The following is a 27,731-nucleotide window of genomic DNA, read 5'->3' on the forward strand; positions in this document are numbered from 1 at the left end:
TGCGGTGAGTCGGGCATAACCACACACTTTTGCTTACGGAAAGGACAGGTGAAAGTCACTTAGGCTGCGCACCGTGTGCTCAATACCCAGACTGTCACATCTGGTGGTGTCAGGTCTGGGTTGTCTGCCATGGGCCATTGGGGCCTGATTATATTTCCCCATAGTACGCTTTACCGAAGTTGACTGACTTAAAAGGGAACGTAATGTTCTGACTATAACTACTGTTCCCTGAAGGAGGGAAAGGAGATACAACACCTGTTTGGCCCCGCACCGCCCGTTCCTGGGCTTGGTGAAGAGCATTATTCAATTGAAGGAATGAATCCAAGCCTCACGCTTATCACCTGTGGAAGGCGGTTCTTCCATCGAGGCACATTGGCTTTGTCAGGCGTGATTTAGGATCCTTCAACCGAAGTCGCGAGAGTGCGACTCCCCATAGTATGATGTACCTCGTTTCCCTCCTTCATGACACAGAAGTCACAACGTTACATTCTTTGTTTCAAGGGTTCAGTGCACTACTTTTGACCAGGGCACATAGGACCAAAAGGCACATAGGACCAAAACAGTGTTCAATAACAATAATCTAAGGAGATTTCAAATTCTTGTCCTAGAGTACTCATTCTTATAAATGTACTACCTAAGGGACGATATGTCCAGGGCAGAGGCTTTTCCTTGCTATGAGTCTTACCAGACACCACGGCCTAGCTGTGCTTAATGAGGGGTCCATGTCTCTGTGACCTGGTTGCTGGCTGCTACAGAGGCAGAGAGAGAAAGAGAGAGAGGCAGGCACCCGGTCACAGAATGGATTGGCTCAGCAGAACCTTTGTCTCCACTGTCAGAGAGACAGGCGTGATGTCATCTGGATCTTTCATCCAAGTTTTTTGTCACTATTATTCTATACTGAACAAAAATATAAATGCAACATGCAACAATTTCAAAGATTTGACTGAGCAACAGTTAATATAAGGAAATCAGTCAATTGAAAAAAAAATATTAGGCCCTAATCTATGGATTTCACGACTGGGCAGGGGTGCAACCCACTTGGGAGCCAGGCCCAGCCAATCAAAATTAGTTTTTCCTCACAAAAGGGCTTTATTACAGACATAAATAGTTCTCAGTTTTGTCAGCTGTCCAGGTGGCTTGTCTAAGACTATCCCGCAAGTGAAGAAGCCAGATGTGGAGGACCTGGGCTGGCATGGTTCCACGTGGTCTGTGGTTGTGAGGCCGGTTGGACGTACTGACAAATTCTCTAAATTGAGGTTGGAGGCGACTTATGGTTAAGAAATTACATTCAATTCTCTGGCAACAGCTCTGGTGGACAGTCCTGCAGTCAGCATGCCAATTGCACATTCCCTCAAAACTTGAGACATCTGTGGCATTGTGTTGTGTGACAAAACTGCACATTTCAGATTGGCCTTTTATTGTTCCTAGCACAAGGTGCACCTGGTTAATGATCATGCTGTTTAATCAGCTTCTTGATATGCCACACATGTCAGGTGGATGGATTATCTTGGCAAAGGAGAAATGCTCGCTTGCAGGGACATAAACAAATGTGTGCCCAAAATTTGAGAGAAATAAGTTTATTGTGTATATGGAACATTTCTGGGATCTTTTATTTCAGCTCATGAAACATGTGACCAACACTTTACATGTTGTGTTTATATTTTTGTTCAGTATATGTACACTTCCTGCAGCGGTATATATCCATGCAATGCCATCCGAGAACAGGGTCGGGGTCCATATTGACGGAAGCCCAACTACTGTTTTTGATGCTGCCTCACGAGGAAATGTTTTCCCAAATGCACCGCACAGCCCCAGGGACCTACAATTTTTCTCTTGCATTACCTATTTTGATGATAGCAAGGTAATTCATGGTTTTGCCTACATTGAAGGAAAATTGTATGGCTTTACACTTACTCATGCAATGTGAGTGCTGCTACCTACGGTACATAAGGTCCCAAAGTTAGTGAGCTAATGTTTTTTTTTCCAGGTTTGACACAGTACATTAGAGTGAATTCTGAGTGGTGCTTTATATTGGTAATGTACCAGTCAGCAGGCAGGTGGAGCTGCTGAGTCTGATGAATATGATCACGTACAGTATGTTTGGAGAGGACATTAATCACATTCTTTATCCCAGGACATTTCTGCAGGATTATCAATACCCTGACATGTGTGATGATACATCTATTTTGAATGACTGGTTTCATCAGCTACGGTTTGTATAAAGCAGGGGCGTCAAACTCATTCCATAGAGGGCCTCATGTCTGCTGGTTTTAAAATTTTCCTGTCAATTATGACCTAGACAACCAGGTAAGGGGAGTTCCTTAATAATCAATGACCTGAATTCATCAATCGAGTACAAGGGAGGAACAAAAACCTGCAGACACCCGGCCCTCCATGGAACGCGTAGCATTATAGTGACATTCTTTGAAAGGATCCAGTAACGACTGGCATACAAACACACTGACGTCTTAGCCTGGAAAAGGTAATAATGGTTGCAAAATAACTGCTCATAAAATATGAATAGTTAATCTGATACTGACATTTGCAAAAGCTGCTGGTGGTCGACATTTTAACACCCTCTCTCGCTCACACACAGCATAACGTTCAAAACTCGTTGCGACCTTATTTTCTTGTATGCAGTAAAGATATCTGAATTCATTCAGAGATTTTATCAGCCAGGGCCCAGCAATGGCTGCTGCCTAGCTTTATGAAAGCAGCAACCAATGAACATCTACAGAAAACACAATACACTTAACTGTCCACACAAAGAAAAACACAATGGGCCTTATTGTCACAGTTAAGTTTTATTCATTCAACATTTCACATTACAAATATTTAAAAGTTATGCATACTGTTATAAATAGTTGGCTGCAAACAATTAAATAACATTAGATCTCTTTTTCATTTCACTAGCACTTTTACAGACCAACTCCTAGAAATATGGACATTTTGTATTACATAACTTAATTTGAAAGGAAAATACAAAAATAGTAACTTATAAAGTGAAATGACAATAAAAATTATGGTGATATCTTAAGTAAAAAAAAAAATATTAATAAATACAACCTTCCCATACACAGTTAAAAACTATTGACATTTTGCCATTAAGTAACATCATTAACAGACCAATATTTAAATATTTATTTCCTTCAGAAAATGTGAACCATATATTGTGGAGCACAATATAGCAATTAGTAAAAACTAGACACTAACATATTAAAAGCTTCACCTCAAAAATATAACAAAAATCTGATCAAAATTATAAAAAATTATACATTCCAATTAAAAATATACCAATAAACAGCTAAATACATTATTGACCTAATAATTACAATGCAACCAATCACAGTAGCTTGAAATAAACAAATTAAGCAAATGAGCACAAAACCTTTAAATGTTTTAAAAAATAACTTCAATTATTTATATTAGTACAAATAGTTTGATTTCTTTTTCTTTTCTTTTTTACAAACACCAGCATGAAAAGGATTACAATAACAGTAGAAAATGACTGTGAAAAACATATTAACATCTTCTTTAAATGTCTGCAATTAAAAACGGCATTAAAGAATTACATTGCAAAGTCTTATTCTGGAAAAAAGTTCAAAAAAAGTATTGCACATAACAACTCGAAGTTAACTTGCAACATTTACCACATTCAAGTCTTAATGTTCCCCTTCCTCCAACTAGGTTGATTTGCCTCAACAGGCAGTGGAGATGAGTTATCAAGTCTTTTCAACAGTGTCCTAAAAGATGCTCAAGTCTTGCACTGCTAAAATATATTTTAGAGGTTTTTTTTTATTATTATTTTCTTGTATATTTTTCTGTGCATCCTGCAGAGGTCTGAGTATGGGGAAGGCAAAGAGATGAACACATGGGAGGGGAGTGAGGTGTGGGGGTGTCCTTAATAAATTAAAAGTTGTGAAACATCTGGTGCACTACAACAATTAATTTCAATAGCTAATTCATGTACTTCTTTTTTTTTTTTTATCATGCATGCTAAGGATTATAATAGGAGCTAGTTGGCAAGTTCAAGAATATACATTTTCCAATGTTAAAATATCTAAACACCAAACATCCATTCTTGTGATACGAGATTCAGCCTAATTATGAACCATCATTTGCATTCTCCTTATAAATGTTACATTCCAGCTATGGAGAGAGGAAACCAAAAACAATAGAAGTTACCATTTTCCAACTAGGGTAGCCATTTTTTTAAACATTCATTTTAAATGACAACGTTTTCTCACCATGCTGTTAAGATCAGATTTTTGTGAAACATTTAGTGTATGAGATCTAATACCTTAAGCAATACACTTTCATCATCCCTCTGCAGTTTTGAAGTCGCATCAACACAAGTGTGCACTTAGTTGTAAAGATTCCTCAGCACTGAAATGTATAATAAAAGCATAATTGAAAATAATATATTGAAATCACTCAACTTTTTTCTTTAAATTAAAATTTCCATATATGCAGATCTCTCAGTAACAAAAGTACAAAAGCTACCTTTCACAATGTGAAAAATTGAGGTATTGCAAAAAGGACTTTTCCCATTTGTGAAAAAATGTGCCTAAAATGACTGTTGAAAAAAATGTTTAGAAAAGTAGTGCATAATAAATGTTTATATGTGCATGACAAAATAATTTAGCTAGAAAACACTGTACCAAAAATCAGCAGGCCATGTATAAAATAATCTTTTTTCTCATTAACAGCAAATTCTTCAAAAAGGGTTTTTAACTTCTAAAATGTTCACCCACCACACCCAAGCTAAATTCATGGTGCAGAACTGGTGCATTATCACACCATCAAGCCAACACAAGGATACGTATTTCACTAGTGTATTAAGTTATATTTTAGCACTTACTCCCTGACATATTTAACGCTAGTAGATTCAGATACTGTATGACTATATTAACCAGACCAACTGTGAGTCTTTGTTTACCTTTTTGTGTTACATTTCCAAACCTTTTGCAGATCTATCCAAGTTACACAACTGCCTAGCAAGAAGCTTCTCCATTTTGACCTTTGGAAATGAGCGGATTGACTGGTGAAAAGGCCTGGGTGCTTGTAAGCTCAATAAATCCAGTTGTTTTCACTAATGTTTTCCTGGATTTTGACTGCACTGTTATCTATTCAAGGCCAATCTTTGGTTTACTGGTGTCCATCTGGTCTTCTTAAGGAAAGGGTAGAAATTATATAAAAACGAGAATGAAAACTCTTAAGAAAAAAATAAATGAGCTAGTATTACTCACTACTGCACAGCCGTCTTTGCTTCCCTAACGAGTCTAGGTATAAACTCTTTATTGCAGTCTTGAGTGAAAGAACTGCATGTGGGACGCACATAGTAGAGCACATTACATGGAGTATCTTCATTTATGCTTAAAACACTGGCTGAGTTAGCTCGGCTGGCACAGGAAAAGAGGTCTGCTGTTCTAGCTATATCAATGCCTCTAGGGGTAAATGTGTGTTGATGACAACCCCCAACTTTTCTAATTAATTTCTCTTTTCTTTTTAAGGGGGGTAAAAACAAAATAGGATTGTGGATAAAGGCTTGGGAGATTTGCACACCTGCATTAATAATAATAAATGAAAATTTAAAAAAACAAAACACAAAATATAAAAACAGGGCTTTCTGCTCACATGCAGCCCTGATGAGAACTAGACCCTAGCCCCTCCTCCTCTCCGAGCTAGCAAGACCACAGACACAGAGAGGGGGGTTCACTTATTATCTCGACACCGGCCAGAACTCAGGGCCTCTGGGACCTCCAACGCCATACATTCCTCAATAAGATGCTCTGTTCATTCTTACTACAACCCTGGTTGGATTACAAAAATAAGGAAGTGACAAAGCAGTGTCTAGAAAAGTGTGCCGTTTCCCTTTGATTGTGGTCCTAAGGGAAAGGTGGAGACCAGCTTCTTTTCTTTAACTTATTCGGCACATTAGCAGCTAAGCTTGAGGTATTAGTTTTTGCATGTCAAAATGGAGATCAAACTCAAACGCCTGTTGTGAAATCGATCTTGTCAAGTAACATCAAATATTAGCATGGTCTTAAACATTATTTCAAACATTTGATCTGTAGTCGTTTCCTTTTCAAACCAATTGAGATTAAGCTTTGGTTAAACTACTGGGATTTTATACTGAATCATCTGCACTCTAAAGTAAATAAATAAGTGCACTCTTCTTTAGCGACACCTTTTATATTCACATTTGCTCTGAACTACAACTGAACATACTGCTTTAAAATTCATGGTCAATGACACGCCAAATTGGATAGCAGAGTGACAATTGAAAGCCCTTTTTTTCTTCAAATGTCTCTATGCACTAATAAAATATAAAATCAACTGAAGTAAAGAAAAGAATGGGATTTAAACATTTTCTTTTCCTTCCTTGACATATCGGGATATAATTCCAGTTTCTCATCTTTAAAATAAATATGAATTTAAAATTAAACATTTTTTTCAAATTAGAGCTAAAAAGTAACCAGCAACTGAAAAGTGCATTTATTTGTACAATGATTTGCGACTCCGACTCCCCCCTCTGCCTCTGCCTCTTACTCTGTGTGTCAGTCAGTTCCAGCGGAAGGAGATGTGCCTAGGCCGGTCCCCTCCTTCCTTTACCAGTGGCTTGTGGAACTCCCGGCCGGCGCGTGAGTGAATGGCCGCCCAGCAGTATTCACAGTAATACTGAAGACAGGTGACGTTGGCGCAGAAGAAGGGGGCAAACTTGCCCCCACACCGGGTTCCCTGACACTCATCACACAGCTGGTCGTCCAGGACGTATGGCTTCACTTCCACCTGTAGAGAGAGATAGAGAGAGGAGATAACTATCTGTCAGACACCCACTAGAGAATAAAGTTAGGATTCGTTTACATTAATGTACACTACATCACCAATTAGTGAGGTCAGGCACTGATGTTGGGCGATTAGGCCTGGCTCTCAGTCGGGGTTCCAACTCATCCACGACAATCTCAACAACCCATTTCTGTATGGACATCCCCAAACGGTTGCCACAAAGTAGGAAGCACAGAATCGACTAGAATGTAATTGTATGCAGTAGCGTTAAGATTCCCTTCACTGGAACTAAGGGGCCTAGCCCCAGACAATTATTCCTCCTCCCCCAAACATTACAGTTGGCACAATGCATACGAGCAGGTAGCATTCTCCTGGCATCCGCTAAATCCAGATTCGTTCGTTGGGACTGCCAGATGGTGAAGCGTGATTCATCACTCCAGAGGACGCATTTCCACTGCTCCAGAGTCCAAAGTTGAAAGTCACCGAGGTCTTCAGTAAGGCCATTCTACTGACAATGTTTGTCTACGGAGACCGCATTGCTGTGTGTTCGATTTAATACACCTGTCAGCAATGGCTGTGGCTGAAATAGCCGAATCCACTCATTTGAAGGGTGTCCACGTATGTTTGTATATTGCTATATAGTGCATCTCCAAAGATTTAACACACAACTGTACTGACAATTACGCACGTCATCCTTTTTACAAAAACTTTTTATCTACAAAAATTCTCAAGTCACTACAAAAATAGAGACATGTTGGCTTGGCACATACGAATGTGTGAACAATTATTCCAGTGTGACCGAGTGAAATAGCCAAATTCTTCTGCAGGTGGCAGCTGGTTAAAGGTACAAGGCATTTGTTTTCTGTCCTCGTACGCCCCAGTCAAAATGCCAACAAATATTTTGCTTTAATCTTCTAAGACCAGAACAATAAAGAACAATTTGTCCTTTTAAAAAGACAGGAGACAGAGCCTATCTGTTTTAGCCTACCTATTCTGTCCTTCCGCATATTTGTGTGTGTAATGCTGCATTTTCCTGAGAGAGAAGAGAAAAAGGAAGAAAAAAAAAGTCTTCACCAACCCGTTTATCGATTTCTCCATGCTGCAGTTGGACAAAACGAGCGCTGATAGCAGCAATGTAGCTCTGCTGATTAGAGAAGGCGACCCGCCCTGCTCCCTTGGGGTACTTGAGCTCGGGGTCTGTGTCGATACCGGCGTAGCACACCCCTCCATACAGCCTGTCCATGATCATTGCTAGCTCCACTGTGAAAGGAGGGAAACACAGGTTACGAAAGTGTTCAAATGCAGCACAGTTCCAGGATCTAGCCTCAGATTTAATGTGACATTCCGAACTTGGCCATAATATTCCAAATAGCTGTACGAAAGTCCCCCCATTACACACATGCTGATGTGATGAAATGCAACTCTCATCTAACCGGTTTTTAATATACCATAGAGGAGCTAGGGCTGCATCCCAAATTCCCTATGGGCCCCCTAGTCAAAAGTAGTGCACTATATGGTGCCATTTGGGACACAGCCCAGGACTAAAGTGCCAATGGGAGTGTGGACTAGGGTCAATAGGTTACCTGCACGGAGAGGGCGTGGCACCCCACCCACAAATATGGTCTTCCTGGGGTCCAGAGGCTGGGAGCCGTCCATCACAAAGTCACTGTCGTTCAGGTTCCAGGGACGGATCTGGACCTGTTGCACACATACACAGGGAGACGTATGTATCACAACATGTTACGTCTTAACGTTTGTCATGTCCACCATGTTACGCCAATTTCACAAAGAAGGGTGGCTGCTTGGTTATTCACTTGGTCAGCCACTAATCGAATGGGCTCACTAAATAATAAATGAGGCAGTAAAACGCTGCTGTGGCGCTGCATCTTGATAGCTTTCACAATAGCATGAGAGAAGGGGAGAGAAGATAATAGCAGATGGGTGATGGGGCAATCCGCTCACCGGCTTGTCTTTGATGGTGGGGCTGGACACACACAGGTAGAGCTTGCCGTCCTCTTCAATACAGGCCTCAATCAGGGCCTGCACAGAGCTCTCATCCTGGAACAGCAGGAAGGCATAACCTACAGAGCAAACAGAGGGACAAGGTCACTCAAACCACCTACACGGAACAATGTCACAGAGATTACTAGAGGACTTACCTCTACCATTTCATTCTCTGTCTGCTGATGGAAATGACTGTCAATGGTAAGACCGCTCTGCTCACGAGTTTGTTTTAATATTTCAGACTATTTAGGCCTCAATAGTCAATTCTGATAGTACATTTTGATGGCAATGCTGTATGTGGCTGACGATAAGGGCAGTAAGCAGTAGGTTGACTTAAAACGCGACTCACCTTTCGGGGGAAAGTAAGATTTGCTCTCTGCCTTGTGAGGCCAGTCCACAAAGAGGTGTCCAAAGCGACGGAAACTAGCCGTTATCTCATCTAAAAAGGCGAAAAAGAAAAACATTCAACTATTGCTTCACAGTGGTTATACTGTGATATGGTGCATGTGTGTAATATCAGATGCCTGTTCTTAGTGGTGTAGACTACAGGGATATATGTGAGTCCCTATTACATTGGGTGTAGATTGTAATGGTAAACAAGGAGAATAAAGCAGAGCAGATGGTAGCATCAAGAAAACAAGCAGGGCCTCAGCTGTTCTCTAGTCCCCTGCCAGCAACACCAATCTGACACGAGATGTCCTCCACTCCTTATTCTAAAAGAAAATACACAGAGAATGTACTACAACTATGCCTACTTAAGAGCCAAAACCCTCAGGAAGCAATAAGAACCGGGCAGAAACTGAACAAAATAACACAAGATGTTGTGTTATGCAGTGAGAAAAATGACAAGAGGCTTTCACTACGCAGCGCTGCTCTTACGGCAGAAATTGGTCAAAGGGAGACATCTTCAACCTCCGTCGTGGAACCCTAGACTACAGCCCATGAAGACATGCACATTCTAGACCTCCACCCCATCAACCAGGTGTCCAGTCCAGTAACATCCTTGTGTTCACAGTTCATTGCCTCCACCTACGTAACCGTCGTCAGCAGTATTCAGTGAAGCAGTTTATATTTTTTAGAAATTATAACATTTAAAATCAAATTTAAAAGGTTACCTTCATCAATATCAGGGGGGAGACCGCCAACGAAGACCTTGCGTGAGTAGCGCTCCACTCGCTCCCCGTTCTGGTGGGGGAAGCAGTGGGGTGAGCCTAGGCCAGGCAGGCTCTGCTCGCCACGCTCGTCGTCAGGGAAACCATCCTCCATGGGGAACAGGGAAGAATGGACTGAGGAGAGGATCACAGACAACGCAGTCAGCCAATAACAGAGGATAGCATGACTAAACACAACTGATACAACAACAAAAAGATCAATACTCATTGGGTTTATTTCCTAGGTGTATCATCAACCTGAGTTGAGTGGAGGGGGTATCATTGCATGGTTAGGTATGGTCTAGCAATTTTAGCTACAACAACATGCCCATTTTCCAGTAGTTCATCTGACATGAATCATTGAGTGCCAGAAACAATGCTACAGTAAGGCCCTGCTGATCTGCGTTAACAGGGACTGAGGCAGGGATACTAATCAATCTCCCGCTCTCCACATCCGTCCCCAGCACAGAACTACACCAGCCACCCCTCCCCCATTTCAGCTCAAAACACACAGTCCACACACCCACATGAGCGCCTGCAGCCAAGCCCATGGCAGCAGCAGGGGCCGGGCAAGCCTAAAATATCGTTCCGGCCGGGTGTCCTGGAGCCACCCCAGCCTTATTCCTAACCAAGTGACGGAAACCAGAGCTGAGCAGCTTTACGTGAGAGAGTTAGCCCCGAGTCTGTACACTGTGTGTATTGTGTCAAAATCTAATCAAATTTTATTGGTCACATACACATATTTAGCAGATGTCATTGCGGGTGTAGCGAAATGCTTGTGTTCCTAGCGCTGACAGTGAAGTAGTATCAAACAATTCACACAAAACAAAGTGAAATAATGTAATATAAAAATACAAAGTTCGGATACACCTACTCATTCAAGGGTTTCTTTATTTTAACTACTTTCTACATTGTAGAATAGTGAAGACATCAAAACTATGAAATAACAAATGGGATCATGCAGTAACCAGAAATGCACATTCTTGGCTCTCTCAACAGGCTTCGTGAGGTAGTCACCTGGAATGCATGTCAATTAACAATTGTGCCTTGTTAAAAGTTAAATTCCTTCTTAATGCATTTGAGCCAATCAGTTGTGTTGTGACAAGGTAGAGGTGATATACAGAAGATGGACTTTTACCAAATAGGGTAAAAGTACATATGGCAAGAACAGCTCAAATAAGCAAAGAGAAACAGTCCATCATTACTTTAAGACATGAAGGTCAGTCAATGCTGAACATTTCAAGAACTTTGAAAGTTTATTCAAGTGCAGTTGCAAAAAACCATCAAGCGCTATGATGAAACTGGCTCTCATGAGGACCGCCACAGGAAAGGAAGATCCAGAGTTACCTCTGCTGCAGAGGACATGTTCATTAGAGTTACCAGCCTCAGAAATACAGCCTAAATAAACACTTCAGAGTTCAAGTTACAGACACATCTCAACATCAACTGTTCAGAGGAGACTGCGTGAATCAGGCCTTCATGGTCAAATTACTGCAAAGAAACCACTACTAAAGGACACCAATAAGAAGAAGAGACTTGCTTGGGCCAAGAAACACGAGCAATGGACAATAGACTAGTGGAAATCGGTCCTTTGGTCTAATATGAGTCCAAATTTGAGATTTTTGGTTCCAACCGTGTCTTTGTGAGACGCAGAGTAGGTGAATTAATGATCTCCGCATGTGTGGTTCCCACTGTGAAGCATTTAGGAGGTGTGATGGTGTGGGGTGCTTTGCTGGTGACACTGTCAGTGATTTATTTAGAATTCAAGGCACACTTAACCAGCATGGCTACCACAGCATTCTGCAGCGATACTCCATCCCGTCTGCTTTGCGCTTAGTGGGACTATCATCTGTTTTTCAACAGGACAATGACCCAACACAGCTCCAGGCTGTGTAAGGGCTATTTGAACAAGGAAAGTGATGGAGTGCTGCATCAGATGACCTGGCCTCCACAATCACCCGATCTTAACCCAATTGAAATGGTTTGGAATGAGTTGGACCGCAGAGTGAAGGAAAAGCAGCCAACAAATGATCAACATATGTGGGAAATCATTCAAGACTGTTGGAAAAGCATTCCAGGTGAAGCTGGTTGAGAGAATGCCAAGAGTGTGCAAGCTGTCAAGGCAACGGGTGGCTACTTTGAAAACTTTTTTTGGTTACTGATTCCATAGGTGTTATTTCATAGTTTGGATGTCTCCACTATTATTCTACAATGTAAAAAATAAAAATAAAAACCCTTGAATGAGTAGGTTTGTCCAAACTTGACTGGTACTGTATAGACAATGTGGACACTATATGGATAGAATATGTAGTATACCTGAATACATGTGCACGTGAAGCAACAGTTAAATAGGATAGGCCTTGACTAGAATACACATATGAAGTGGGTAAAACAGTATGTAAACACTATTTAAGTGACCAGTGTTCCATAGGGCAGCAGCCTCTAAGGTGCATGGTAGAGTAACTGGGTGGTAGCAGTCTAGTGACAGTGACTCAAGTACAGGGCACGCTAGTGGGCGGGGGCCGGCTAGTGGTCACTACTTGACGTGTGTATCTGTGTTTCTCGCTCTGTACACAAACAAATGTAATGCTGACAACCACAACACCACAGACCAACAATGACGCACAACATCTACATGCAAACACATACTGCCCCCCTTCATAAACACTGGACATGGATGCAAAAGACAGGGTCTTTCTATGCCAGTTTTGAAGGTAAAACCAAACAAACAAATAATCCACTTGAATAACCCAAAATAATTAAATTACCTCGTCTCCTCCCATAATTCCTTGCTGCATGTAAAAACAAGACAGGTGAACAAAGGGATGCATAGAACATCAACAGTTTTATTGAAATGCTCATTCTTTCAGTCACAACACATGCCCTTCTCCTTTGCAGTCAAATCCTACATGTTAATAGTGCTGTATTGCCTCCTCAGTGCCCAGCAGTACATGGCAGACAGAGCCAGAGGATGCCCTTGTGTCATGAGGATCCCACACCCACTCTCTTCCATGGGTCAGATGGCGAGCAGCTCTTCAGGAAGTCAGTGGAGGGTGATTTTACACGCGTGTGCATTCCACAGAGTATCTACCAGCTGGTGTGAACGCCTCTCTAAGACTAGTACTCTCTGAATGGTATCTATGCAGGACCACCATCTGTACAGTTTGATCACTGTCTGACCATATGACCGAGCGATATAGGCTAACACTATGAGACTCAGGGAGAGACTCCATGGTGGATCACTGGGCTCTCAGTTGCACGTCGGCTTATGCATATCAAAATGCAGTTGAGGAAGCTGTATGTTATATTTTTTTAATTAACATGTCACTATCTTCAGGCAATAGGGTTTCATTCTCAAGTAAGAACACAAATGGGGAGCATAGTTCTTTCATTGCATAGCTAGGCAAATTAGAGGTCTGGCTGAATGCAAATAGCATAGCCTCTGGCCCTCTGTGGCCTTATCACATGTAAAATATATAAAATAATATCTTGCCTATGCAATGAAGGAACTAAGCACCCCATTTGTGTTCTTACTTGAGAATGAAATCCATTGCCTAGGGATGGTGACATGTTAATTTAAAAAATATAACATACAGCTTCCTCAACTGTATTTTGATATGCATAAGCCGAAGTGCAACAGAGAGCCCAGTGATCCACCATGGAGTCTCTCCCTGAGTCTCAGAACATGATTTAAAAGCAGAAATTAGAATGACAAAGCTGTAAAACATTATCCTAAATATAAACCATCAACTTAGTGAATTCCACTGCTGTTAAATATGAGGGACTCCGCATGAAATGTCCTTTATCACTAATGTTTAATAACACCCTTATTATTTGACTAAGTCAATATGTCTTTGTTGTAAATGTGTTGGCGCCAAACTTGTGGCAGTTGTGAAAAAGAGTCAATAGCTGGAAGAGTTGCAGAGTTAATAGAAAATAATGCCATTGTTGATTAGATGCTATTTCATTGATTAGGCTATTCTCTTGAACCATATGATCTATCTACTAGAAACTCATGGATAATGTGGTAGAATATAAAGAAATTAATACTATGACATGTGTTGTAGTACTACCCATTTTTTGCCCCAATTTCGTGATATCCAATTGGTAGTTACAGTCTTGTCCGATCGCTGCAACTCCCGTTACGGACTCGGGAGAGGCGAAGGTCGAGATCCTGCCAAACCGCACCGCTTCTTGACACACTGCTCACTCAACCCGGAAGCCAGCCGCACCAATGTGTCGGGGGAAAACACCGTCCAACTGGCAACCGTGTCAGCATGCATTCACCCGGCCCACCACAGGAGTCGCTAGAGCGAGATAGGACATCTCGGCCGACCAAACCCTCCCTTACCCCGGACCAAATTGTGCGCCGCCTTATGGTTCTCCAGGTCAGGCCGAGTGGCTGCAGATAGAACCCGGATCTGTTGTGACGCCTCAAGCACTGCGATGCAGTGCCTTAGACTACTGCACCACTCGGGAGGCTTATGAATAAAAACTATTTTAAGTTATTCTAGTAAAAATTACTTAAGTTACAATAAATTATCTGTTAATTACCAAAAAGATCCAAGATTGCAGTAGATTTGGTAAATTAGTCTACCGTAGGTTTCCAATCCTATCACTATTCAATGAATCTGACATCCAGAGCAAATAAAATAAATAGATTCAGTTCTGGGGGAGACGTGTTAGAAAAGATACTAGAATGAGGAGCGGTAGGGGAACGAGGAGCTCCACCCCCTCTTTTTTTGGAAGTTACAGGCAAGTCTACGGGCCAAATGTCCCCATCCCATCCAAAATTGAAATGCTTACATCTGCAAAATTGTGATTTGTTGTAATTACCAGTGCTGAAAAATCTACGCACCTGGTTGCAATCCATAGTCTGTTGACAGATGCTACAACACCAGAAATTCTACGTGTGTCTGTCCACAAGAGATTACTATTCAATAAATCCACATCAATCATTTAAAGAAATAATGGCATAAGAATCGTCCACAGAGCAGCAAATCCACACTGGTGCCTCAAGAGCACGCCAAGCACAAACATGACTACTGACTACGTTAACATATGGCTTGTTTCACCCATCCATCCCTCCATCAGCATGGGTAAAGCCATCAGATCACTAGTGCTATAAAAGCATTTACATATCATTTATGGGCAAAGGACTATCTCCCCGTGGATGTGTGAATCCTAGGCGACCTAGTGAGAGGAAACAGAGTATAAATCATTAAGAGATTCAGTTACAAGCATACGCTGCAATACACAAACTGAGCCGTTACATTAGCCCACGTAGTCCGTCGCCCAGCCGCCTGCTCGCTGGCACCTCATACAATTTACACTGAGCCATTTGCGCACACCCTGTTCCTCCCATGACCTCCTGCCAAATGTACTTGAGTGTTGAACTGTGCCATGCTGGGATGCCTTGGTGAAGGGGATAATGAGGGAAAAAACTCGTAATAGTAAACCCATTGTGACTGGTGTGGACCAGAGCCATGTATTTAGAGAGTTGGGCCATTGAGGTTTCAGCGTTGATGCATTTACATGACACTCAACATTCTATGGCAGCCATGTCAACGCCCCATAAGCATTACATGGGGAATATTTAATGTCTAGAATTGGAACAATATTTCGCTTTGTTTGTTTGACCAACTCTCTATATACATGGCTCCTGTGTGGACCAGATGAGAGTGCGGTGATTGGTGAAATCCGTTCCGTCACACAAAGTCTCTAAGCCCCTCCCCTCCCTCCACCTATTCAATCAAAGAGAGAGAACAGGCTGGTGGACAGGCTCAGCAGTCAATGGTGACACAGAGCCAACACACCATTTTGTAACTTCTCAGAGAACAGAGTGCTCTTTTTAGTCGCAGAGGACAATGCTGGAATCGATTCAAAGCCACTTCTACAGTCCATTTTTCCCCTCTTTCCTTTTAATCTGTTCTACAAAGGTCCACGTTTGACGGTCAGATCATTCTTTTCAATTAGGGATAGGCGGGCCGGGGCGCTGCTTTGGTACCCTTGGAGCTCACCCAAAGCGACCCAGTAAGGTCAGGACACAGCCGGAGTAGGGCCTGCATCTGTGTGGATCTTTCTAATGTAGAAACACATTGCCCTGGAGACAGTGGCAAGGAACTGCTGCTGCTCACAAGGCGAATGATGCATCATAATGATGTTTTTCTCTGCCTTCTGTAGCTGGCACGCAGCACTGGGAGCGTCATTCCAATAATCAGCAAAGGCACAAACTAGATTGGAGAACATCTGAGAGGCAAAGAGCCTGAAGTGATGAGCTGTTGTGTGTGACAAAGTTGACTTTCACTGTGTGGTTTAACAGCTCAGTACAGAGGTGTAAAAATGAATACACGCTACGGAAGAGATAAACATTATAAACCCATGCCTAAGCTACTCCCTCTAACCAACCGTGACCCAGTCTGTCCTTTCCCAAACAAAACAAAGAGTAGCCTAGGTGTAAAGTAGAGCGTCCTCACTGACTGACAACAGGAACGTTCCGGTTTGCAATGTTTGCGTCACAAACCAGACGGACAGACTATAGAGACCGTCGCAAGCGTTTCATTTACATGCCCCATAAAATACTATTTTTTTTTACTCTGCGAAATCAACAAACCCTTCACTAGCTGCAGCTATGAAAATACCTCCCACACAACCAGCAACTAACTTCAAACACGACCTCTAAAACGCCTCACTTTACATCATTATAAATCTATTCAAAATGCAGACAGTTTTATTAGTGGTGGAGTCCCTTTCCTCCACGTCACATCCTGGATCAGCCTGACTAATCCTGAGGAAGCCTTGCATCACAGAGAGGGCCAGTCAGCACACCCAGCACAAGTGCTCCATGGCTGGGCCAGGGAAAGAGGCACCTGTGGAGGTCCACTCCATCAGAGGTGCTGGCATTTATGGGTCAGTGTAGCTGCTGCTAACACCAGTCTGCTGCGCCACGGCATTGTACGTATGCAGCCGCACAGCTCTAATGGACCTAAGTTGGGGAGCTGCTCAAAATCCATCTGCAACGACCTCAAATGGGGAACTACAGGCAACTATGAAGGATGAAGGAAGAGTTGGGAAGGAAAACCTAGTCCTGTCAGTGATTATCTCTGCATGTCTGTTCCATTTGACTTCACACCTGAAATTATGGGACTTTCGTACCTTATACAATGCAAAGTTGAGAGGTCTAGTGGGGACCGTGGCATTACAACATAACGGTTTAATTAGAGGAAGGAATCGATGCAAACACGTTTGTTTTCCATTGTAAATTAGCATCTGCTGCTGATGGAGCTTACGAGCCTATGAGCTTATGAGCCTCTCTGACCTGGATCTGTGTGTGGTGTGTGAATGTGTATGGGTAAGTAGGCACCTGAGCGGAGCTGTGAGAGAAACAACCACCCCCACTATCAGCTCGGGGACCGTTTGGAAGTTGTCAGATGCGATGAGAGCTTCTCGGAGTAAGCTACTCTTCCTATAGCAAAAGTGACTGCTGTCCCCGTTAAGAAAGTATCAACTTCACACTGTATATCTAAAAATGACCATACTAATTGTTTCAAGTAAAACTACCAAATCTATTACTCATGGTGAACCTGGACAATTTAAATAAAATATAAGCCCCGATTAGGTTTATTTATTTTTATCTAACTAGGCAAGTCGGTTAAGAACAAATTCTTATTTACACTGACGACCTACCCCGGCCAAACCCTGACGACACTGGGACAATTGTGTGCCGCCCTATGGGACTCCCAATCACGGCCGGTTGTGATACAGGCTGGAATCGAACCAGGGTCTGTAGTGACGGCTCTAGCACTGAGATGCAGTGCCTTAAGACAGCTGCGTCACACGGGAGGAAGTTGGGCTGTAGCCAGATGAGAGTCGTCTCTCCGGTGGTAGCTTAGGCTACTTTCATTCCAGTAAAACATTTTCAACAGCGCATTTGATAGAAAATAACCTAGCGAATTGCAGTGGCTCTCACTCAATGAATAAAGCCTAATATTGCGAAAGCCATTTTAAAAACATTTGAATGCTGAAAGTGACAGATCAGGAATAGACCTCAATTTGCACCCTCTGTAGAATAGCCTAGCCTAGAATTCTGAAGTGCGCATTGGCTCTAGTTGTATTAAAAAGACGCAGAAATCGCACCACCATTTCCTGGTTGCTCAAATTTTAATAGGTTGCCTAATTTCAGTTTGTGATAAAACAAGCAGTCATTCTGTAGAGAATCATTGTACCATCTAAACCACTGAAATATATTTTCCATAACCCAAAATAATGTATATTCAGCTGTTTGAAACTGGTGTACAAAACCAAAAGACAAAATAAAATTGATCAGAAAAGGAAGCACAGAAATAGCACACTTCTTCGACTTGCTTTCAACAGGAATGAAAGATCTATAACTCAAATTTCTATGTGAATCTGGTCAGGTGTAGCTTTAATGGAATAGACTACAATGTTGTTTTTTTTCAGCTCAGATTTACTCGAGTGGCAATGGCATACAACCCGGCATAGCTTATAGGCCTAGGGGTTTTATTTATTTACATAATTATTATGTACTTACCGGACCGAGGTCCCCGTACACGAATGTGTACCATTACACCCCTACTGCACAATCATAAGTCCATTTGCAATCTCAGTAGAATAGCCTACATAAGCCTCCACACCTTACTTCCTAGTCTACTCTAGGGCCACTGAAAGGAAAACTCAAAATCAGTTGTTTGACATGGCTGTCCTCGATGACCTTGCAGCAGATTTGGGAGGACAAAGGTTCTAAGATACGGCCGTTAACAGCAATTTTGTGACCGGACATGCGATCCTGGTGTTGTGCGATTGTCATCTTACCTTTCAGGGTATCTTGCTCAGCCCTCATGATGTCAATGAGAGAGTTCTCCAGGGAGTGCATGTTGAAGCCATCAAAGGATCTGGTGCGCTCCTGTGTAAAAGATAGATGAGAGTTCTGCTTTAGAGGGATGGAGCCGCCGCTGGTTAAATGTTACATTTGTTGGCCTATATTCGGAGTCCGACGCCATGAAATTTCCATTATGCTTTCATCACACACACACACACTTCATGCATGGAATACAGAATACTATGAATAAAGTAAATGCAATCGTGAGCGTTTATTTTTTGCTGCAGAGTTATAATTATTTTATAGCTTTCTCTTACAGAAGTAAATCTGTATCTACACATTTTCATTGCAAGTATTATTCAGTACAGAATGCAGGTCGTCTGCTCAAAAACACACTCACTGTGCACGCAGAGGAAGCTCAGGCAAGCAATGATTGAGATGAACTTTAAACACAAGACCATGAAAAAGGGCTGACACCGCGACCAAACTGGAAATGTTCAATTCTTTTAGTCAGTCGGGCATGACGTGGCAGTGCGATAGAGCGCTCATAACCTAAACCAAACACGCTCTTAAGCCAGCAGTTCAACTTGTATACAAAAACAATATGGAGGCCTACTACTAAAACAAAGCAGCCTTTCACTCGCTGTCCTTGACTTGAAGGTTTTCAATGGACACTCAACACTTCCCATGACAATGGTAGTCGCGACTCATTTCTAAGAATTACTTGAGCAGCAAGCAGGTTAAACCCCTCTACTGAATGGCATACCAGAGGCCAGCCAGGAATAACACAAGACAAGTCCTACCTGATGATAATGTGAGGCTTGTTGCGCAAGAGCTGGAAATGATTCACAGTATCCTTCAACCCAGGCCAGACCAGATCTGGCCGTCATATGACAGGAGAAGCACTAGTATGAAGGCTCATGTGGTTTTCTGGACATGGTCACGTCTCACATGTTATGGAATCATATACCAGGATTTCTACACAGGCCCCATTTTAGGAATTTCAATACCGTTTAATGAAATAATCCATGCCTTGAATAAATTGTACGCGACAGCCTATCACCTTCAGGTAAAATACACATCATGCTAGGTGGTGGGAATTGAAGCAGATGTTTAATGCTCCATGGCCACCATTTAAAGTGATAACATTAACAACCATGGCCTTGACAGGGACAACCAAACTATTACCAGCAGGCTGGTGCTCCAGTAGACCGTGGTTTACCAGAGATTAATACAAAAATACTCATTACAAATTAAATTCTCCACAAAATCTAGGTTCTAGTACAGTACTAAGTAACGAGATGCCAGATCCTGTAAAACCCTTCCGCCACCACGACGCACAAACATGGCTGCTGTTGTTGTTGTTGCTAAGCATCTGAATGGATTGGCAACCGTAGTGATTAACTATCGGTTCTGCCCTCCTTTCTCACACACCTCCTCCCATCTGATAAACAGGCAGCAACACTCATCCCTGGAAGCTTAGAGGGCCCAGGCTACGTACTTAGGCGCACACAAACAGCCCTTAAGAGCACACATGGCATGGGCCAGCTGAACCTGCCTGGCCCTCAGTGTCTATCTCACAGCCTCAGAAGTTTGGTTAATCTCCAACGTACACAGATAGAAAGGTGCGCGGGTCAGATAAGGCACTTCCTTAACAAGCTCAACAATAACCTTTGGAGAAAGAAAAAAAAAATGTATAAAATAAAAAGTCAGGTTTCAGGCGTCCGCATGCTTCCCAGCCGAAACAGTTTCAGAAGATTTTTTAAAATATATAATGGAGACATTGACATTTTTGTTCGTTCTTTCTGCCGTTTGGGCAAACAAAATGTTCTCCCTGAAGCCAGCAGAAGTTCGGGAGCCGAAGTCCACACCCGTTCGCCTGTGATTATTGAACAATCCCTACAGTTGACCAAAGTCTTTGTTATCATTCAACCAGACACGACTCGTATTCATGCACTGAGAAATAATGCAGCAAACATCTTATAAAACGAGTTGTTTTACATTCTAAGATCCCCTCTGCAAAAACTTTAAATGAATGACAGATGACTATTTTGAGGTAGTGTGTACTGGCAACGGCGTCTCAAAATAACCAAACAGTACTATTGCCATTTTTTCCAAAAGAAGGTCTTAAGGGAGTATGCCAGCACACACTTTCAGTTCGCCTAACGAACTTCGGCTAGCCGCCAGCCAAACTGAAGCATGACGACGCCTTTAGTCCACATAATAGGCGAGTTGCACATATACAGGAAAGTAATCAAAGAATTCCCCCGACCCCAACTATGAGGAAAAAAAGTTGCACCTTACAGAAACAAAAGAATCAAGGGAAACAGTGAGGGAGAGACCAAACCGGTGTAACAAAGGAAACTGAAGGAGACCAAACCAGTGTAACCCATTTGTATTATAATATCTCTCTCCAGGCAGAGAGCCTGTGTCTGGGAGCTTGAAGCTAGGGCCAAACTATCCAATGTGAAGAACACTGCTAAAATAGGCCTTGATGATACACCCTGAGCGGAATGATTAAGTATGGCATGCTAAGGGTGTTTCTGCTACAACATTAATCTACAATGTCACAGCTATACTAATGAAAAAGGGAATGGAACGGGGGGAGGGAGGTAGGTAGGTATAAGGGGCCCAGCTTTGACACTTGATTTTTGTGTTGCTGGTCAGAGTATTTCAAAGCCTTGCACATTAAAACACCCTCAAGCCCATTAATCCAGCCTCAGAGCCTGGTTAGGGAGGCAGGGGGTGCAGACTGGTCCCACGGGGGACCCAGATCTACTTTGGTGATAAAGTAATTAATGAACAGCAACAGAGCCTAATCAGAGAAGGGGTGTTAAATGCCTGTGACACTTCTGACATTTTCTCTATCGCTCTCATTTCTTTTATCTCTCTCATTACAACACACAAGATGCTTCCTGTTTCAAAACGACATTCAAGGGTAGGAGAAGGGCGAATAGTACACAACACAATTATGCGCTACTCACTGATGGTTATTTCATTATTCCAGGGATATTTGCAGAATTTAACACCATAGGATCATCCCATAATTGTCTGATGTCCTCAAAATGTTAATAGCTGGAAGTGTTCTGGCCATAAACGAGGTGTTGACAATTAATGAATGAGGCTCGTTACTACAGCAGTAGAACAAAAGATTCAATCTGGAACTGACCTCAGAACAGCAGTCAGTCACACAGTCCACACGATCAAAAACATATTCCCATTAGTACACTTAACTGATACAACAGTGATGTGAACAACAAGACATCCTGCCACATTGTGACCCAATGGACAGCAGACTAATTTGAATGTTCATAAAAAAAATATTTAACCTTTATTTTACTAGGCAAGTCAGTTAAGAACAAATTCTTATTTTCAATGACGGCCTAGGAACAGTGGGTTAACTGCCTGTTCAGGGGCAGAACAACAGATTTGTACCTTGTCAGCTCGGAGATTCGAACTTGCAACCTTTCGGTTACTAGTCCAATGCTCTAACCACTAGGCTACCCTGCCGCCCCGCAATGCCTTATAGATTGTAAAAACACAAAGCAGCAAGGTCTACTATAAACTAATGACTTACGGGTATTTCAGTCATACCTAATTCAATCAGGATTTATGAATCTCTTTAAAATTAGAAAAGATTAAATTCATTCAAGACTCAAAACATTCAGTCTTGTATACAAGGACAATGCAATCCCCATCCAATAAGGTCCTTGTGGACAGCCCAATGTCCCCATAATTATATTAGGGCATCAATTCTGATTTGGAGCTGTTATACATTCAAGCAAATGTATGTCCTTCATTTAAACTAGCTCACCAGAATACCATAACCTACCTCTACTAACAACTTCCCACGTAGATTGCTAATGTGGCCCTTTGGGTGCCTGCCCAGCCCCAAATCCAAAAGGCATGTTACCGGGCAGCAGGCCCTGTTCCTCCCAGTCACGGAAGGCTGTAGAGCAGCTTACACAAGGCTAAGAGGAAGTTTGGGTTTTAGAAAGTGAAAAACCTGCTTTGCCTCAGTGCAGAGAGGCCTAATAACACAGCTCTAGTACCACACCCAAAGGCAGTATAGTAGGGACCAGGGCCCTTCACACAAACTGTCTCCTATGTACAATCTTTGAAATAATATCATGAGATGATACTGGTGTGTATGTGTTCGTCCACATTGTATAATATTATCATGACATCCCTCTCTGGGAGGCAGTCACTAATCCCTGAAAGATGACACTGGACCTAGGCAACAGACGACTATTTGTCATGGGCACCTGCACCCAATAACAAAAGCTACTCTAATACAGAAACAAACAGAGTACAGTGGCCTAGCCAGCAAAACAAACAGCCTTCCTACAGTAGTCTAGGTCTCCCAGTACAGAACTGATCTGTGATCAGCAGCACAGCCCAAGGCCATCACAGGATGCACGTCACATCTAAATAAAAAGGAGGGGGCTTTTGTTTTTAGCACCATTGTCTCTTGACGAACCTTTTGTTGCCCATTTTTGTTCTCCCGAGTGGTAGCAGCATCTCCCTTCTCTTATTTTCTCCCTAAGATGCTAGTTAGCCTAATCATGAACGCCTCACCTGTGTCAGCTTGCATGGAACCCGTACTCTCCTACCCCAACAGACAGCCTCTGCCTTCACACCAAACATTAGATATTCTAGGTGGAGACACAGGAGGCATATGGAAACCTACAGCGCCATTAAGCTTTGACTAAGAGATGGGCATCACATCACTTGTATCAATGTAACTATTTAAGTCCCTAAGGAATACACCTAAACAATTACTGAAGGCTACAAATAGACATCCAGTGTTGATTAACATAACAAAGGGTTTCTATGAAAATGTGCTGCTACAGTACCAAGGTATTTTTACACAATATTACTTGAGTAATGTAGCCTACATGTGGTGTAAGCTTGATGGCTGTAGGTTACGCTAAAAAGGGAAATTGGTGACAGCCTATATGCTGCTGCAATCTATTATTTTAAAACAGGCAAGTGGTTAAAAATGAATAGGGAGTGAACAAACAGGGGACAAAATAACTGCAAAAGGACACCGCAATCACCCACATGTTGCCTCTGTGATAAAATGGAAACTATGTGGAGCCATTTGGAAATGCCTGGCAGTCACAAGAGAAAGGCATGTGATCCATGGAAATGGACTTGTGTTCACCATCGCTGTCCACTTTAAGCTGAAAACATTGCTTGGTCAGGGACAGAGACAAACAGGAAACCTAGTTATTATGTAGTAATGTCCTTACTACAAAAATCTGTGTTTCCCCTAAATTAATTTAGTGGCGGTGACCGAGATGCACTTTTAATTGGATAGTCGTTGGCTCAATAAGTCTATGGGAACAGCTAGCATGTCATTGCGCTAACGCTAGTAGCAATGCATTCACCCCCACCAACCTTGCCACCACTGCTGAAAAAAATCCTAGGGGAAACACTCAAAATAGAATACAACCATGAGAGTTAGCCTAGTGTGACTAAACATGATTGCACAGTAGAAATGGAATAAATCAACAGCACTTCCAAACAGCTAACCTTAGCCTACTATACTGCATTTAGATTCAAAACAGATCCCTCAGTCCAGTCACACAAAAGTAGCCTGTCCTTTCTCTACTCAACCATTGAATATACTTCATTTCCAATGGATTTTAAGACCACAACTTCATTCTGACAGTCTCTATTCAACGCTCTGCATTCTGAACTGCCGATCAGGCCAACCTAACGTGTGAGAATATTCATCCTCTTGAAAAGACAAATTGAAGTATTTACAGCCTGCGTCAGGAAGCTAAAACCCCCAATCTAACCCTCTACCCCCAATGCATTTAGAAGGCAGAGTGTCATAATCGAGCTAGCATGAGCAACACGGTGATTCTAAACCAACAAGGGTTTAGAACCCCCGCAACCACCTTCACCCCACAGACACCCCTGTGCTTGATCAATAAAATAACCTCCATGCCCTTTCCATCAATCCTATCAGTGTTCTCTGCACATAACACTGTTGTCTAAGTCATCTTAATTGTGCGCTATCAAATTGCATTAAAAATGAGACTGCATTATAAAGATGGCGTAGACCGGTAGTCTTGGGTTATTATTAGCCCTGTAATCTTAAAATCACTATTCCACAGGAAGATGGGTAATTGATGATCCATCCATTTCTCTACTGCGTGTTCTATGGATGAAGAAAAATATATCATAGCTTCTCTCTCTCATATACGTGGCACCCATCACTGCAGTGGCAAAGCTATGTTAGTCATAAGGGGCCTCTGGCAATTAAAGCATAGGACTAACATTAATATTGTGACAAATTCATCATATAACGGAGAGTAGGGCCTTTGGGTACATAAAATACAATTACATCTCGCTGAGTGGCTCTAAGTATGATTACAGAATTAAGAGGTATAAAAGCAGTGGGAATTATTCACTGACCTGGAAGGGGAAGATGTTCTCACTCCTGCTCACACTCTCATCCATCCAGGACTTGGGGTTGAAGCCAGGGCTGGTGCGGGAGTACTTCTGCGACGGCACGTGGTTGTTGGGGAAGGTCTTCTTCAGCGGGGAGATTGAGTTCAGGGGAGTCATGCCTCCGTTGAGGCCTCGACGGTACTCACGCCCCTGGGAGCCTCCCCAGCCACCATAGCCCCCACCGGGGCTCCAGGAGGTGGAGGAGGGGGAGGGAGAAGGGCTTTGGTAGCTACCCCAAGGTGACGGGGGCTTATTCAGGTTATTGGACAAATGCGGCAACTGGCTAAAGGCAGCATTCCTATGGGGGAAGGGAGGAGGGTGGGGGCTGGCCGGGGACCTTCGGTGCTGTTGGTGCTGGTTGTGGGGATGCTGAAAGTGGGGGTGTGGGGGATGGTGCTGGGAGATGGGTCCAATCTGGGGAGAGAAGTTTCCCCCGAAGCCTGGGCTGACGTGGTGGGAGAAATTCTGGAACAGGAGGGGCCCGTTGTTAGCAGAGGCAGCTGGGTTAAAGAAGCTGACATCCTCGTTGATGATGGTGGAGGGGGTCTGGGAAATAGCAGCTGACCAGTTGTTGAAGCCAGTCAGGGACGAGGAGGTACTGGACTGGCACGGAGTCCCAAGACCTGATGTCTCTTGGTAGTCGAAGCCTGTCAGTACTGGGGACTCGAGGCGCAGCTTCTCTTTTCCATTGCTACCCTCAGAGAGGCCGCCCTCCACCTTGTTCTCCTCTGACCTCGCCTTCTCTAACTCAGATACGATTCCAGACTCCGGGTGGCCAGGGGATAGTAGCTGTTTTTCTTGCGTTTCTTGCATTTCCTGTTGCTGGGTTTTGGGCTTTTCTGACCCAAGAATTTCATCTTGCATGCTGCTGTGGGCAGCTGTGGCTGAAAACAGCCAAGGTGACCCATTGTTACTGCCATTGCCAGCTGTGGTACTGTTTATAAAAGCACCAGGGCTTTGAGACGCATTCTGATGATGGTGTGGAGGTTGCAGATGTGGATGAATTCTGACTGGGAAAGCAGACTTGTTGCCAGTGTTATTTTGCACTAAGACTCCAAACCCGTAATCCCCCATTTGTTTTCCCACACACAATATCTGCTATCCCTTGATCTTCAGCACCTAAAAAGAGGGGGGGGAACAAAATACACCCGTTATTATTTCAATGTTTGTAAATGAGAATCAGGCTGATAGAGAAATCAGACAGGACATTGATAGCACTCTAGCTTTCTCATTTTCTGCTGCTAATGTGATGATCCCTTATTGCTTGTCGAAAAGCAGTTAGCTAGCTATACTCAGCTAACGTCTGTCGAGAATAGCTGTCAATATAACCTTACTAACGAGACATGTTTCTCTGCCACATCAGTTCCCTGTAGTTAACTATTTTGTTTGCATGCTAGCTGTATAGCTAGCTAGCAACATATTTAACTAAAGGCTCATGACGTTGCCACAGTCAGCATATGCTACGCGCTAGCAGCTAGCCAATTTGCTAGCAACTCGGATAGCTAGCCTACCTAGCTAGTAAACGTTAGCCTGCTATTTCGGACAGTCGACAGTTGATCCAACATTTATAAGGACAACTAACTTAATAATAGGTAGCATTTTTGTCGATAACAGGCGCAATTAGCTTTCTAGTTGCAATAGTATTATTCAAGAGTATTTGGAAAATGTATCTAGCTAGGTAAATTTAGAACGAAAACATGACAGACAAGCGACCTTGCGTGACAGCTGTCAAAGCCTATTCCCTGTGTGGGAGCTATTTGGACTCGACCCTTTATTAATTACATAAAACTTATGACGTATCTAGCTAACGCGTTAGCAATCTCTTTATTTATATAGTTTCTGGTTGTTTTAGGCAAAATATGAAACGGTTATTATCAATTCGATAGTCGTAGATGCTAGCTAGCTAACTTCTGAATAATCTGGCTAAAGCGACGCTGCAAACATCGATCATAAAATCCCTTTTTCACCTTTTGGTCGCTACTTTTGATCCAAGCGATGACTCGATCCGTCCTGTAGTTAACCTGCAACCTCGATGTGTCTGATGAAATAACGAAAAGAAAGTTTATGACTCAAGCGATATGGTCCTTCTATGCCTTTCGCTCATACAGTAGCAATGGCTAAACAGCTTTTCTCTCTCTCTCTCCTGACGTGTCCTGCCTGATCAATGACACAACCCTCTCTGGAGAGCGCTAACCTTGACTGTATAAAAAATAATTACGTCATTGAATTAAATATATACAACTAATTCAATACTAGTTAAGTGTAGTGGCTTATTCGGTCGGTTTCATTGTTAAAATTATTTCAAATGTTCCTCTAGTCAACTGACTTGTTCTGCGTTTCTTCGCCTTAGCTCTACCTCTCCTCAGAACCGACCGTGGCCAAATGACAAGGTTCTCATCCGCAAGACACTTCCGGTTAGAGCTCTGCCCCCTCCTTAAAGCCCTCCCGCGAATGGCTGAGAGCCTCGCGTCAATTCGTGACAC

The 27,731-nt window shown here is 42.7% G+C and overlaps 1 protein-coding gene across 3 annotated transcripts; it reads right to left on the bottom strand.

The window, feature by feature from the left end:
• Window positions 1-2,784: 2,784 nt before the first annotated feature.
• LOC109892988 (cytoplasmic polyadenylation element-binding protein 4) lies at window positions 2,785-27,658 on the bottom strand. 3 transcript variants are annotated; one of them, XM_020485941.2, is made up of 11 exons: window positions 27,575-27,651; window positions 27,216-27,286; window positions 25,213-26,367; window positions 18,777-18,867; window positions 12,713-12,736; window positions 9,909-10,079; window positions 9,143-9,232; window positions 8,752-8,870; window positions 8,373-8,487; window positions 7,868-8,049; window positions 3,798-6,792 (listed from the first exon to the last, which is right to left on the bottom strand). In XM_020485941.2, exons 3-11 carry the CDS (start codon window positions 26,320-26,322, stop codon window positions 6,565-6,567), a joined length of 2,130 nt encoding a protein of 709 aa, XP_020341530.1. In that variant the 5' UTR covers window positions 26,323-26,367; window positions 27,216-27,286; window positions 27,575-27,651; the 3' UTR covers window positions 3,798-6,564. The 3 variants fall into 3 exon arrangements, with proteins under 3 accessions (XP_020341528.1, XP_020341530.1, XP_031682801.1); XM_020485939.2 differs by having other exon boundaries at window positions 2,785-6,792; window positions 27,216-27,623; XM_031826941.1 differs by lacking the exon at window positions 12,713-12,736 and having other exon boundaries at window positions 27,575-27,658.
• Window positions 27,659-27,731: the final 73 nt, after the last annotated feature.

This window comes from Oncorhynchus kisutch, linkage group LG6, assembly GCF_002021735.2.
Source record: "Oncorhynchus kisutch isolate 150728-3 linkage group LG6, Okis_V2, whole genome shotgun sequence".
In the NCBI taxonomy this organism is placed as follows: domain Eukaryota; kingdom Metazoa; phylum Chordata; class Actinopteri; order Salmoniformes; family Salmonidae; genus Oncorhynchus; species Oncorhynchus kisutch.

Bases quoted from the DNA above. Each gene is read 5' to 3' on its own strand.
- LOC109892988 (XM_020485939.2), bottom strand. From the start codon at position 26,322: ATGGGGGATTACGGGTTTGGAGTCTTAGTGCAAAATAACACTGGCAAC. The intron at 8,050-8,372 runs GTAACCTATTGA...CTCCTTTCACAG, and splicing joins GCCACGCCCTCTCCGTGCAG to TGGAGCTAGCAATGATCATG. The intron at 6,793-7,867 runs GTTGGTGAAGAC...CTCTCTCTACAG, and splicing joins ATGGAGAAATCGATAAACGG to GTGGAAGTGAAGCCATACGT.